Source organism: Pseudophryne corroboree, chromosome 2, assembly GCF_028390025.1.
Source record: "Pseudophryne corroboree isolate aPseCor3 chromosome 2, aPseCor3.hap2, whole genome shotgun sequence".
Lineage (NCBI taxonomy): Eukaryota > Metazoa > Chordata > Amphibia > Anura > Myobatrachidae > Pseudophryne > Pseudophryne corroboree.
The window spans coordinates 874,461,089-874,475,935 of record NC_086445.1 but is presented as its reverse complement, the minus strand read 5'-3'; the positions used below and the strand labels follow the sequence as shown (position 1 = coordinate 874,475,935).

General features: G+C 42.8%; 1 protein-coding gene across 4 annotated transcripts in view; it reads right to left on the bottom strand.

The window, feature by feature from the left end:
• Window positions 1–14,423, bottom strand: part of ANKRD13B (ankyrin repeat domain 13B) — a 307,156-nt gene extending 292,733 nt beyond the window's left edge. For 2 of the 4 annotated variants that reach the window (XM_063955947.1, XM_063955950.1), the window contains exon 1: window positions 13,857–14,422. In XM_063955947.1, the coding sequence (XP_063812017.1) occupies window positions 13,857–13,958 (102 nt within the window). In that variant the 5' untranslated portion in view covers window positions 13,959–14,422. Of the gene's footprint in view, window positions 1–13,856 lie in introns of all 4 variants that reach the window. The other 2 variants (XM_063955948.1, XM_063955949.1) reach the window with 2 other exon arrangements.
• Window positions 14,424–14,847: the final 424 nt, after the last annotated feature.

Genomic DNA, 14,847 nt, shown 5'->3' with positions numbered 1-14,847 from the left:
GATAAGCACATGTGGGTTGAGGGCCCTACTCGTGAGAGCTTACATTCTAAAGGTGAGGGGCAGACAGACAGAGGGGAATTTTCCCGAAAACACCCATTTTCAGGGGATACCGGCAAACATTAAGTATCACCCAAATGAGGGACCACAGCCGCATCCCCGATGGGGGATGTAATGCTGTCACATTTCCCATTCTGGAGTTTGGCCCCCTACAGCTAACGCAATATGAAAATAGAATTATGCTGCTGTAGACTATGGGCTGCACTTCCCAAACTTTATCAAGAAAGGATTGTACTAAGGGCCTAATTCAGGCTGGATCACTGCAGCGGCAACTATCGCAATCTGAAGCCCTTTGCGAGCGCGGGCGCACTGCGTGTGCACACCCCGGGAGCCCAGTGAGATGCTAAAAGCATCTCAAGGCTGCGATCGCCTCTGCCTGATTGAGCCAGACATGCGCCACGGACTATCCCTGTGCTGGGCGTCGCCCCCCCTCATGTCTGAGAAACTGATCGTAGATTTGCTAAATTAAGCACATCTACGATCAGATCTGAAACACCCCCTAAGTACTAACTTTGACACTGCACAATGTAACACTCTTAATACTTAACCATGTGAATATGATGACACTTTGGATAATACAAACAGATAATACAAACAATATGTTAATGCAAATTCATAAGAAATACCAACTATAAATAAAGCAACAAACTGTAAATGTTTTACAATGATGCTGGCTAAAGTATCAGTAAATTATAAACAAGACAATAACAATACAGTAAGAGGAGAGTGTGAAGGGTTTTGAATTTACTTTTAAATAGAGTTGTAGTTATCCTGGAGAGATAATTGAAACTATTAGTGTAGTGGGTAATTAGGCAGGCGTGGACTAATTCATGTAATAATCTTGTTAAATGGCTCTATGACCATTACCGTGAGACAGCAGTGCATTGGGTGAAGTCTGGGTTGTGTCAGCAATAGTTCTGGGACCTGGCGGCATTTGCCAGGTTCCTTTCCTATACTGCCAGGTATATTAAAGCAGCAGTGATTCTGAGTAACAATGTGTAATGCCATGTATTTATAATACTGCACGATAAAGAGTAACCCTTACAAGTGTAAATAGTGACGATAGTAGGCTCACTAACCATGCATGTATGTTACTAAGGGCTCAAATCAATTCAGCGCAAATTGCAGCACTAAGGGCAGAAAACAGCATCACGCCAGTAGTTTTGTCGGATTTCTGCTTCCACCCCAGGAGGGGTGCGAGAAGAAATCCTCTAGTCAGGCATAAAATTGCGCTGAATTAAATAGCTCCAGGAGCTCCTCCCTGGCAATATTCAATTTGCACTGAATTGAATCAAGCCCTATGTGATCTATTATGAAATGTGATTACTGTAATGTACTTATGTGTGTGCATATGAAAAGAAAGGAGTGGAGGAGTGTTAGGAGACGCTGCCAGAGTGTGTGATGAGGTAAAGGGTTCAGGGGCTTCCACGTAAAAGGGCTCATCCAGGAGAAGCAGCAGAGAGTGGCTTTCCAGTTCCTGTAGCAGAGATATGGCTACTTCCACTGCAAACACTGTAAAACAAGATGGGAGAGGACATTTGCGTGGTGCATTAATGGAGGCAACAAGGCTTGCTTCCAGCACCAACGGTTTCCAACCATTGGTGCTTTGCCCAGGTTACCATCTTAACACCAATGTGCATATTGAAGCTTAGGGGGAGATGTACTAAGCAGTCAAAAGATTGGAGAAGTACGCAAGTGGAGAAGTTGCCCAAGGTAACCAATCAGCTAATCTGTATAATTTTATAGTATGCAAATTATAAATGTTACTTCAATGCTGATTGGTTGCCATGGGCAAGGTCTCCACTGGCTCACTTCTCCACTCTTTTCACTGCTTAGTACATCTCCCTCTTAGGGGATCATTCCGACCTGATCGTAGCTGTGCTAAATTTAGCACAGCTACGATCACTGACACAGACATGCGGGTCGACGCCCAGCACAGGGCTAGTCCGCCCCGCATGTCTTGATGCCCCCCCCCCCACCCCCCCCCCCCACCCCAGAAATCCTTGAATTTGCATTGAATTGACTCAAGCACTGTGTGATCCATTATAAATTGTGATTGCTGCAATGTGCTTCTGTGTGTGCATGTGAAATGAAAGCACTCGTCAATCATGGTATGCAGTAAAGTACAGTATATTGCCCTTATGTCACAAAACATAAAGCAGTCTTTTCATAGAAACCTTGGTTAATAAGTCCCTTTGGAAAGCACAAAATAAGTAAATTGTCAGTATTATCTGAGAAATAATATTTTCCTTGCATGTATTATTATAGTCAAGCAACGAATACATGAAAGAAAAGCGACGGTGGAATTGTTATTTTCAATGCAAGTACAACAATGAAACAAGCGTTAAACTCTGGTGAATCCATAGCAACTCCTTGTTCTGTATCTAAAGCTATCACAATGGAAAGAGTAGAAAATAAGGATAAAGAGGCCTATTTATTAAGCATTTTTTTCCTTTAAATTATTTAGAAACTGCAGTGCCTGTATAATTTTATAAATTGTCCTATGTGCTAGCAGCCTAATGCAGGAGATTTCACAAAAATCTTGTATAAAGGCTACTTATCGCTGCAGATCACAGTCCCCATTATTATCAATGGGGAATAGGTTTAGGCTTCGGGAAAGGAGGGTTACGGTTAGGAGGCCATTAAGGGAAGGTGAGTATACTTACCTTACCCCTGTCGGGATTCTCATCATCAGGATGCAGCGGCGGTATTCTGACCACCGGCATATTAATCTCAAACCGTTTTACTACCACTGTCTCTGCAAGTTTTCTTTACTACATAGAAGGGGATTTTATTTATTTTTGTTATGAAAAAGGCATTGCAGTGATTATTAATACATAGGCCCCAAAGTGTGGATGTCTGAGCTGGGAATATACTTATAGCGCTAATTTACTCCTATTGAGCAGAGTTGTAACAAGTGTGAGACTCTGGAAAGTTCATGACTGACACCATGATATTGCAAATTTGCAATTGTATTGTGATGGTGTCATGTGATTGTGGTGCATTTTTGCTGCGTACTGTATAACAAAATACCTAACACGCTGCCCTGCTGGGTATACATTCTTCATTAATATGTTTTAGACATTAAAAAGTTTGCATGCTGTAGACTACAGTACCTAGACCAAGCCCTTCTGTCAATCTGTCTGATTGTGTGCAGAAAGCACTGCACACACTTCTGTGTGATGGGAGGAACCAGTCATTACCAGCTTGTATCCTGGTACAACGGGAACAGAGGTTATTTGTGAAGAGTTCAGATGTTTCACTATTGTTATTAAAACCAGCTGAGAGAAACAGCTGAATACTGATCACGGAATATGTACAGGTAATAATGACATGCGAAGGGAAAGCTGTATAGTTGTAAATGCTATGTATACAGTAGCTTGCAGTTTAGAAAATTAGATCCCTAATCTGATTTCAGTCATACTGCGGAACAGTTTTTATCTCATACTGTAGCTATTATAGAGTCACGGTACAATGATAAGCATGTCTGGGACATAGATATTACCAGGTATACCATGTTTATAAAACACCAAACTCCTAATAAGGGGTTCATTTCTTCTGTATGTAGAGAAAAAAAGGTATCCTCCTTAATACAAGCAGGACTAAGTATTTTGGTTACTCCTGAAACTTGTGTGAGGGGTTTTTCATAAAAAGAACAAAGTAAAGGCTACCAGGAATATACAAGCATAAATTATTAATAGAGATCTCAATGAATAATTATATATACTTATGGGATATTCCAAAATGCCTGATGGAGACTGGAATCTGGAATGTGCTATACTGTACCAGCCAGGAGAAGAAACAGTACACATTGCTTTCTTGGAGCATCACTGGCCTTAAGCAACTCACAAGGGAATAAGAAGCATAGAAGAATTAGTTGTCAAGTATTAATGTGTCTGTTGGGGAGAACTTGAGGTCTAGTGACCGCAGGTCCATGTGGTTTAGTATACAGACAGCAGTGAAGCAGAAAGGCACCAATTCCAAGGTTCTGGATTTAGAAAAGCTGACTTTAATCAAACGAAAAATAATTTCTGTGAATCACTGACATAAAGGGTATTGACAGGTTCTTCAGGTAAGAGGCATATGTTACACTGTAAGTACTAAAGCAACTACCTATAAAATATACGGGATGTAGTCATGTGACCGGCTGTCGGGATCCCGGCGGTCAGGAAACCAACACCGGAATCCCCACCACTTCAAATTCTGACAGCCGGATGGACCCAGTCATATGAAGCTAATAAAAATCATATAAAGCTAGTCTAAAAGAGATTAAAAACACAATAAAACATGCTAAAGAAGAGAATAAATGAACAGCAAGCGGCCTATCAGTTCATTCACAGAGTAGACGGCTGCACTGTTGCACAGCTCAACCTCACTATGAAACAACTAGAGCTGGGTGACAGCTTCTGCCATGGCACAGGGTCAGACCATAAACCCGCATGAGTCTAGATGGAGAACAATTCTGTCTTCCTAGGAAAACATTCAGCACGATAGATCTATTTTAAGTCTATTCACCAAATAAGGATAAAGAGAAAATGCCATAGATGTTGTTAGACTGTCTCTTGGCACTTATTGAGTTAACCTTATTTCCAAGTTTGGACATCTCAGACATGCAAAAAAATAATAATAATAATTTATGGAAACAAATATGTTGTTCTCTTGCCAGGCCACAACTTCTCGGAAAATAACAAGAGAGGATTCCTCTCTCTTCCCAGTCATATAAACCTCACAGATGTTTGATCTGCCAAGTTCACTAAGAACTAGTGACGGCTTTGAAGCAGCACATACTTTATACCAGGTTGCGTCACTCACTCTATTGGTTGGGGCGGCTAGAGACTATGGGGGTCATTCCGAGTTGATCGCTTGCTAGCAACTTTTTGCTGTGCTGCGATCAGATAGTCGCCGCGTATGGGGGAGTGTGTTTTCGCTTTGCAAGTGTTCGAACGCTTTTGCAGCCGGCGGCACAAAAAAGTTTTATGCAGTTTCTGAGTAGCTCTGAACTTGCTCAGCCGCAGCGATCACTTCAGCCTGTCCGGTCCCGGAATTGACGTCAGACATCCGCCCTGCAAACGCTTGGACACGCCTGCATTTTTCCAAACACTCCCTGAAAACGGTCAGATGACACCCATTAACGCCCTCTTTCTGTCAATCACCTTGCGATTGGCTGTGCGAATGGATTCTTCGTTAAATCCATCGCCCAGCACCGATCCTCTTTGTACATGTACGACGCGCCTGCGCATTGCGGTGCATACGCATGCGCAGTTTTGGCGAGTTTTCACATGATCGCCGCGCTGCAAAAAGTTGCTAGCGAGCGATCAACTCGGAATGACCCCCCTATATCTGTTCTACTTTAGGACACTTATGAGCACCGATTGCAATTCATTACAGATCAATATGACTGTTCCAGCACCCACCACACAATAGTTTGATAATTTAATTCCTACACAGTTTTATTTGCATCAGAGCCCTATAATACAATATTTTAATGTCAAATAATGGAACCCTTTCAGTGTTGAATCATAAGCCCCAACAGAAGGGAGGAGAAAATAAATGAAATCAAATTAAATCAGTCTTTTTTATTCTCATATATTTGATTTCCATTTTATGTTCCTGCTTCTTTTCATTTTATTTTTGGTTTGAAGTCACATGATTAATAATTTTATAGCACTAAAAAGGTGATTACCCTTCTAAGCAAGAACCTGTATTTCTGGTTGCCATAGAGACCAGTGAACAGAACCTTCCTGAAAAAGTGAGGCAACTTAAGTGTAAACGCTGCTGTTTCTAAAGGAATATGGCTCCACTCGCAATTATTACATTGTAAAGTAACAGGCTGGAATCTCTTTTCTATCATCAAAGCAAAGTGCGTGCTGCTGGCCTCCTGGGACCACAAACAGATTATTATGCAGAACACAGCAGGGGATGTATAAATACGAGAAGTATATCATAGTAGGTAAAATAGCTGAGTTCTCCTTAAGGATTAGAGCATTCAGGTTAGCGTTAAAAAAAGCCAAACCGTGGGCATATACCTCCCCCAGTGATGAAGGCACCAACATAATACTCATAACTCAATAAAAAGAAAAAATGAGGGCCACATAAATAAGATGGACGAATAAATAGATAGATAGATAGATAGATAGATAGATAGATAGATAGATAGATAGATAGATAGATAGATAGATAGATAGATAGAGCAGTACTTTTGGCATAGTGGCTATTACTACTCCGTCACAACACTGAGACCTTGGGTTCCATTCTCACCACTTGGTCCCATCGCAATGAAGACTCCGGAACTTTTGGTTAGTCACCCTGATCCTTATAAGAGTGGGTGGTCGTCCTTCATTACGCCCACTTACTACTGAAGAGGGCAGGAAGAAGAGATTAAGGGGTATATGCAATTGCGGTCGAATTCCCGAAATTGTCGAAAAACTGGACTTTTTCGCCAAAAAAAAAAAAATCGACAATGCAATTCAGTACTTTCCGTCAAAAAAACAGACTTTCAAAATTCAACTTTTTGAAATTCGACATTTGTCAAATTCGACATTTCTGCAATGGTACAAATGCAGCAATTCGCCAAAAGAATATTCAATTGAAGTTTGGAAATTCGACAACAGTGCTTTTAGACAGTAAATTCGTCATTTTCAATCCGCCACACTTTGATGGGGGAATCTAATAAAAAAAAATTAAAACATGTTTTTTTGGGTGTTTTTTTTTATTGGTAATAGCATATCTATATTTGCCAAATCCACGGCACTCCCAATTCCCAAATGCTTGTAGAATCCACAGAATATGGCCGGTGCCCTCCCTGGTTACAGCCAGCGCTGTGTCCAATGTAGCATGCAGAGTTGGGCGGCACTCGCGGCGCAGGAAAAAACAGACAGGCAAGTCTGGAAGTTGCAATCAACGTTTCAATGTGTATTATAACATTTTCGTCAGGATTTTCCTGACGAAAATGTTATAATACACATTGAAACGTTGATTGCAACTTCCAGACTTGCCTGTCTGTTTTTTCCTGCGCCGCGAGTGCCGCCCAACTCTGCATAATAGCATATCTATTTATATTAGAAGGGATTAGGTACTTGGTTTGTCTATTTTGGAGGCACAAGTATTATTTATATATTTTTAAAAATATATTTTTTTTATTTTTTTTATTTTTTTAATGGAATGGTAAAATCCCAAAAAAAAATGGCGTGGGGTCCCCCCTCCAAAGCATAACCAGCCTCGGGCTCTTCGAGCCGGTCCTGGTTCTAAATTTCCGGGGGGAAAAATGACAGGGGATCCCCCGTATTTTTAAAACCAGCACCGGGCTCTGCGCCTGGTGCTGGTGCAAAAAATACGGGGGACAAAAAGAGTAGGGGTCCCCCGTATTTTTTACACCAGCATCGGGCTCCACTAGCTGGACAGATAATGACACAGCCAGGGGTCACTTTTATACAGCGCCCTCCGGCCGTGGCATTAAATATCCAACTAGTCACCCCTGGCCGGGGTACCCTTGGGGAGTGGGGACCCCTTCAATCAAGGGTTCCCCCCCCCAGCCACCCAAGGGCCAGGGGTGAAGCCCGAGGCTGTCCCCCCCATCCAAGGGCTGAGGATGGGGGGCTGATAGCCTTTGGAAAAATGAAAGAATATTGTTTTTTCCAGTAGTACTACAAGTCCCAGCAAGCCTCCCCCGCAAGCTGATACTTGGAGAACCACAAGTACCAGCATGCGGGAGAAAAACGGGCCCGCTGGTACCTGTAGTTCTACTGGAAAAAAAATACCCAAATAAAAACAGGACACGCACACCTTGAAAGTACAACTTTATTTCACACCTGCCGACACAAACATACTTACCTATGTTGACACGACGTTCGGTCCACTTGTCCAAGTAGAATCCGGGGTACCTGTGAATAAAATTATACTCACCTCAATCCAGTGTCCAGGTTATAATCCACGTACTTGGCAAAACAACAAAACGGCAACCCGGACCAAACGGACTGAAAGGGGTCCCATGTGAACACATGGGACCCCTTTCCACGAATGCCGGGACCCCACGTGACTGCTGTCACAGAAGGTCCCTTCAGCCAATCAGGAAGCGCTACTTCGTGGCACTCACCTGATTGGCTGTATGCACGTCTGCTGTCAGACAGCGCATCGCACAGCTCCCTCCATTAGTTTCAATGGTGGGAACTTTGCGGGTAGCGGTGGGGTTACCCGCGGTCAGCTGCTCACCGCGGGTGACCTCACCGCTGACGCAAAGTTCCCACCATTGAATATAATGGAGAGGCTTTGCGATGCACTGTCTGACAGCAGACGCGCATACAGCCAATCAGCAGAGTGCCAGGACGTTGCGCTCGCTGATTGGCTGAAGGGACCTTCTGTGACAGCAGTCACGTGGGGTCCCGGAATTCGTGGAAAGGGGTCCCATGTGTAAACATGGGACCCCTTTCAGTCCGTTTGGTCCGGGTTGCCGTTTTGTTGTTTTGCCAAGTACGTGGATTATAACCTGGACACTGGATTGAGGTGAGTATAATTTTTTTCACAGGTACCCCGGATTCTTCAGTGACGAGGGGGGCGTGGCAGTCGGCGGGTCAACATAGGTAAGTATGTATGTGTCGGCATGTATGAAATAAAGTTTTACTTTCACGGTGTGTGTCTCCTGTTTTTATTTGGGTATTTTTTTTCCAGTAGAACTACAGGTACCAGCGGGCCCGTTTTTCTCCCGCATGCTGGTACTTGTGGTTCTCCAAGTACCAGCTTGCGGGGGAGGCTTGCTGGGACTTGTAGTACTACTGGAAAAAACAATATTCTTTCATTTTTCCAAAGGCTATCAGCCCCCCATCCGCAGCCCTTGGATGGGGGGGACAGCCTCGGGCTTCACCCCTGGCCCTTGGGTGGCTGGGGGGGGGGGCCTTGATTGAAGGGGTCCCCACTCCCCCAGGGTACCCCGGCCAGGGGTGACTAGTTGGATATTTAATGCCACGGCCGCAGGGCGCTGTATAAAAGTGACCCCTGGCTGTGGCATTATCTGTCCAGCTAGTGGAGCCCGATGCTGGTGTAAAAAATACGGGGGACCCCTACTATTTTTGTCCCCCGTATTTTTTGCACCAGCACCAGGCGCAGAGCCCGGTGCTGGTTTTAAAAATACGGGGGATCCCATGACATTTTTCCCCCCGGATTTTTAGAACCAGGACCGGCTCGAAGAGCCCGAGGCTGGTTATGCTTTGGAGGGGGGACCCCGCGCAATTTTTTTTCGGGGTTTTCCCCGTTTTTTTTAAATCGGAACAAAATCCGTCAAATCGGCCGTTTTTCGTCAGCGGGACTGTCGAATCCGTTTTTTATTGAATATGGTCAATTTCGGCACCCACTTGCCGAAATTAGACGGTCAAATTGTGTCGAATTAAAAAACGGGCGAAAAATTGCCGCGATTCGCCGCTAATTGCATATACCCCTAACGCTGGGAATCTGTAGGAAGGTGGTGGGGAAATATGACATGATTCTATGAGAATCGCATCATTTTTGCCGTGACCCCTCCAAATGGACTCGTGATTTGTTGCATTATGCTATAATAGGGTGTGGCCTAAGTATGTGAATAGTCTGTCCCTGCCTGTGGAGTGATCATCTGCATCTCCTCTGTGGGCTTCCCCCAGAGAAGAGGAGAAAAACAGAGTCGGTAAGTATGGGTAGATGAGATAGAAGCTTTATGGATATATACAATCCCCAGTGATAATTAGAAGGAATTGCATCTTCTATACTATCTACACATATCATATGTACTGTATATAATATAACATTTTTCGTCTATTGCAAACATGTAAAATATTTTTTTTTACTTGTTATTCAAGTCAAATTAGTCCTCAAATAAGTTTAGTTTTATTTTCCTTTACACAATTATCAGTGATAAATGTGCATATAAAAATGGAAACCAGGTATATTTTACTGTTTTAGAACATAATTCCACAATAAATGTTATTTTTGACATCACACTGAAATAGATAGTGAGAATGCCATCTAACACATGAACAACTTAAAAACAGCAACATACAGTAGCCGCATTTTTAGAACATTTGGCATCTGAGAAATATGCATCTGCATGAGTAGCAGTCAATTGACAAATATACCGACAATCTAACCTGTAATAGTCAAAGTGGAAGGATTATTTATTGTGATTTTTGCATTTCCCTCAAACCTACTCTCTTCCTACTTTCTTCCTGGTACAGTATGGGGGGAATTCAATCAGCCGTGGTAATTTACAGTGGGCTAATTCATCCTCTGGGGCTATTCAATTAGTCCCCGAAGGCAGCCTGCAGGCTGCAATTAATGGGGATTTCTTCTTGGCTCTATTCAGACCCGACAAGAAATCCCTGATAAATGGTCTGTTTCCGGGTTCCATGACAGTGTTAACACATAGATCTGGGAACTTATACCAGATTCTATGTGTTAACGCTCGAAAACAGATTAATTTAACAGGTGAGAAAATTGGGCTCTAACTGAATAGCCCTAGGCATTAAGCTACCACCAGTGGAGGCTGCTGCCCATTGGCTGCAGCTCCGACCACACACTGCACGGGGGATCCAGTTGGCCCATATAAACAGACATGTGATGTTGTATATAATATATGTGCTGGATTGCCTTACACAGGGGGATCATCAACCGACTCTGTGTGTATCACTGACCTGCTGGCTGCCGAAGCACATCTTGTCTATTATCTTCTATAAGCTCATCCCCCAACTCCTGTGAGCCAATGGGAGTCGGGGGCGGGGTTATAAAAGATGATAGACAAGCAGAGTGATTTTTCCCATGCTTCGGCAGATGGCAGGTCAGTGAGACACAGCTGAGGCTGCTGATCCCTGGGTAAGGCAAGCCAGTACATATATTCCATACAACATCACATATATGTTTATATGTGCAAACTGGCTCCCCCCTCCAAATGTGTGATCAGTGCTGCAGCCCATGGGCAGCCAGCCTCCACTGGCTACAACCCTTTTTTTCACAGACGTTAACTTAAACGGACTAACTGAATTCCTTTAAGTCTGTATTTATCACAGCACTCCAGTCATTCTTAGCAGGCTTTAAGTAAAATTGTTTGGCAGATCCTGTTTGTTCAAGCCTTTTAGGTGGCAAACGCCATCACATAATCAATATGGAAGTACTTAGCACTGTAATATATGTGAGTACAATACACCCAAAGGCTGGTATCTAAATCATTTACCGTGGGTAATTGTATTGCCGGGGGCTTTCTTATTGTCCCCAAAAATCCAGTGCATTATTGGGGATGCGAACGCGATAACACACACGATTCACTGAACCTGTGCATTTTTGTGTAAGAAATAATTTTTCTTTGGGCGTCCTAATAGGATTGCCAGAGAAAAGATATTGTCGAAACATCGGGTAAAAATGACACCCGATGAGTTCTTGCCGGTGACTGGATAGCAGGCACAGTGTCCCTTTGCAAATTTTTTTTAGTTTGTTCTTTCCACTGCAACCTTAAAATTGGAAAGATTACAACAATTATATCAAATGAAAGATCACTGTAAATATAACATCTGTAATTACCAATGCATTACACCATAGCAAAACAATGTTTTACACTAATTTTTTATTTTATTGGTCTATCTTACACACAGTAAATATGAAACAGTGTTGGCATTTTAAGGAAGGTATGCAATTGGCTCAAATTTTTTTGCCTAGGTGAAAAAAATTAGCTTTTCGCTATTTTTAGGGCAAATGGGGATTTGGATTTTCACCTAGGTAAAACATTCGTCAGGAGCGAAAAACATGTGGATCGGCGGATTCACGAATTTTGCACCTGCGCCGGTGAAAACACAGGCCATTTTTACCAATTTTGCTGCATTTTTCGCCAATGCCTTTTCACTTAAAACAAAAAGGTGAAAGGGCATTGGCGAAAATGTCTTAAATACGGGTGAAAACGGCCCGCAATTGGGTACCCATGGAGTCAAATTCAACAGCTCTGAAATAATCGGAGCTAATTGCATACCCCCCTAAAACTCTCTGTAATACACATACTAAAAAGTATTGTGACCTAAACGAAGCAATGGAAAGATGTTCTTTATTCCACAGAATGACAAGGATTTGGCTGCAGGATCCAGATGCAAATTTTATAAAGTAAAAATGTATAAAATTAAACAAGTATCTAAACAATATTTATATATGTTTCTAATGTAACCAACAAGACAAATATATATCAGTAGTGGGTGTCATATATTTCATAGACCTCATACGTGGCCCTGGTTCCTAAAAGGATTTGCACATTTGCTTAGAGTATGACATCTGAGTTCACTTAGAGTGTGGGAAAACGCTGCGCTCACTTTCACCTCGGAATTACTAGGAAGAGAACAAAGATGTGGCCCTTACTTCTGACTGAATATATATATATATATATATATATATATATAGATATATAGATATATATATATACGGGCAAAAAAGACAGTTGCACTATAATGTGTTAAAAAATTCCAACCGTTTCTGGGCTCACAGCCACTGTGACAATACACACACACACACACACACACACACACACACACACACACACATATATATATATATATTATATATATATATTTATATATATACACACACACACGCACACATTGCACATACTGCTTTTGCCACTCGCAAATCACATGAGCTTGCAGGGGAGGGAAATTTCTTTACATAACGAGTAAGACCAGAACAAAATTACATGATAGAAGTCACATCATCATAGTATGATCATGGTAATTTCAGGCTCATGTGTATTATTGAGCACTGGCATTGTACTTTATCACACGCCTACAAACATACGGATAAGCAATGTGGTATGGCTAAGTACTCTGGTGTCAAGCCTGATACCAATGTTTGAAGATAACATACAGTATCTGCACCTTAGGATACATCTGAAAATGAAACAAAACTCAACACTCTTGCTACATTTACTACTTAATGTTTTTGTCAATAAATCAGAAGGCTCTAAACTACCCAGAAATTCTCAGGCTATAATGATGTTAATATTGGAAGAGGATGGAATGGAATAAATATGACTAATTGCTGTACTAGTCACATGCACAACCCTGACAAGGAGATAAGGCAGGGGATGTGGTTCTAGCAATAGACAGATTTCGCTAAACCTTCCCATCAATGTTACAGCATGTACAGTACAGTATGTGCACTGTACTACAGTATGTACACATACATATAGTCTGCCCATCCCTCTCAGCTTCCTTTACAGTCCCTATACAACCACAGTCAATTCTATTATATATAAATGTATATATATATTATACACACACATATAACACACACACACACACACACACACACACACACACACACACACACACACACACACACATATACAGAAATATGTGCCTAAGTACACCGATGTGCCTAAGTACACTGTTTATGCATAAGCTCATTTCTATATACATCATATCCCATATTTATCTTCCCTTTCCAAAGATAAACCCCCAGTTTACTTATTTGCTACTTGTATATTTACAATGAAGGTACATCGCTAGTATACAACACTGACATGTCATATGCAACGTTACAAATGACAGAAGAATATGGTCTATAAAGCTGTGAGCTAACCAGCCATAACCACGTATCTTCCCATGCAGTAATTGCCCCCACTACTCTAGCACCATGACCACAGTCTATATGTCACCTGTCATTATGCCCTGGCAGATCACATGCCTGTTAATGACAATATCCTCTGCCAGCCACCAATGCCCCCTCCTGTGCCCAGACAGCAGCACTTCCAGACACGGGTGGTCAATAAACCTGCAAACTGCGAGGGTATAAAATGGAATCAGACCCACCTGCTTCTCCGGGATCTCCTTCTCAAGCTCCCGGTATTTATTGTGCCACACCAGATAGTGCAGGGGGTATCTGCTCTCCGGACCTTTCCTTGCTGGCATCATCCTCGTCTCATGCTGGATTGCCCACCCTTCCTTCCAGAATCACCATGCAGAACTGTGTGGGGGGGAAAGGCAGCGTGGGAGGCTGTGGAATAAACTGGGATCCTAGGGAAAGATGTGGGTGCGGGTCTATGTGCTTGGGTATGTGTGTGCTGCTCCAGCACAGGGATGGGTAAAGCAGCAGCAGAAGAAGGAGAAGATCCTGAGCCCCGGACACAGCAGCAGCACTTGCTGGCAGTTCTTCTCCTTCTCACTGCAGCCAGCAGCAGCTCAGACTTATGGGCATTGCAGGCAGGGGATCCCCGGATCAGTAGCAGGCAGGGAGAGAGAGAGGGACAGTAAGGAGAGGGTGAGGCAGTGCCAGGGGCTCCTGGTGGGCTCAGGACTCCTCCCTGGCAGCGCTGTCTCAGCTCTGCTGCTGCTGTCTGTGCATTGTGCAGAGTGCCGCTGCCAGTGACAGGCAGAGCCCCATTTGCATCATGGGGGATGTAGTTCTTATTTCACTTCTCCTCTGGCAGGTGCGGCTGCTCATACAGTACGTAGCTGTGCATGGTCCCTAGCACTGCAGCCTGCCAGGCGGACCAGCAGCTGTATCAGACGCTTTTGTTAAACGATAGAAAGATCTTACTTTGCTTGTTTGTTTGTCATTTCCCCATAAATTTAAAAGATGGTGGTCCAGGGGTTATTGATGTGGCTAATAATGACTTGTTACCTCAGTATTGCAGTCTCTGCCTCATCGTAAAGATATTTTCGTCAGTCTTGATGGCTTTATTGTTATTATTTTCATAATTGTTATTATTATTGTTAATGTTTGAATGATTCCTGTTTGTTAGAAATTAAAAAACGTTTTATTACATTGCCTTTGTTACTGCACGTGATGTGGCCAAGAGCG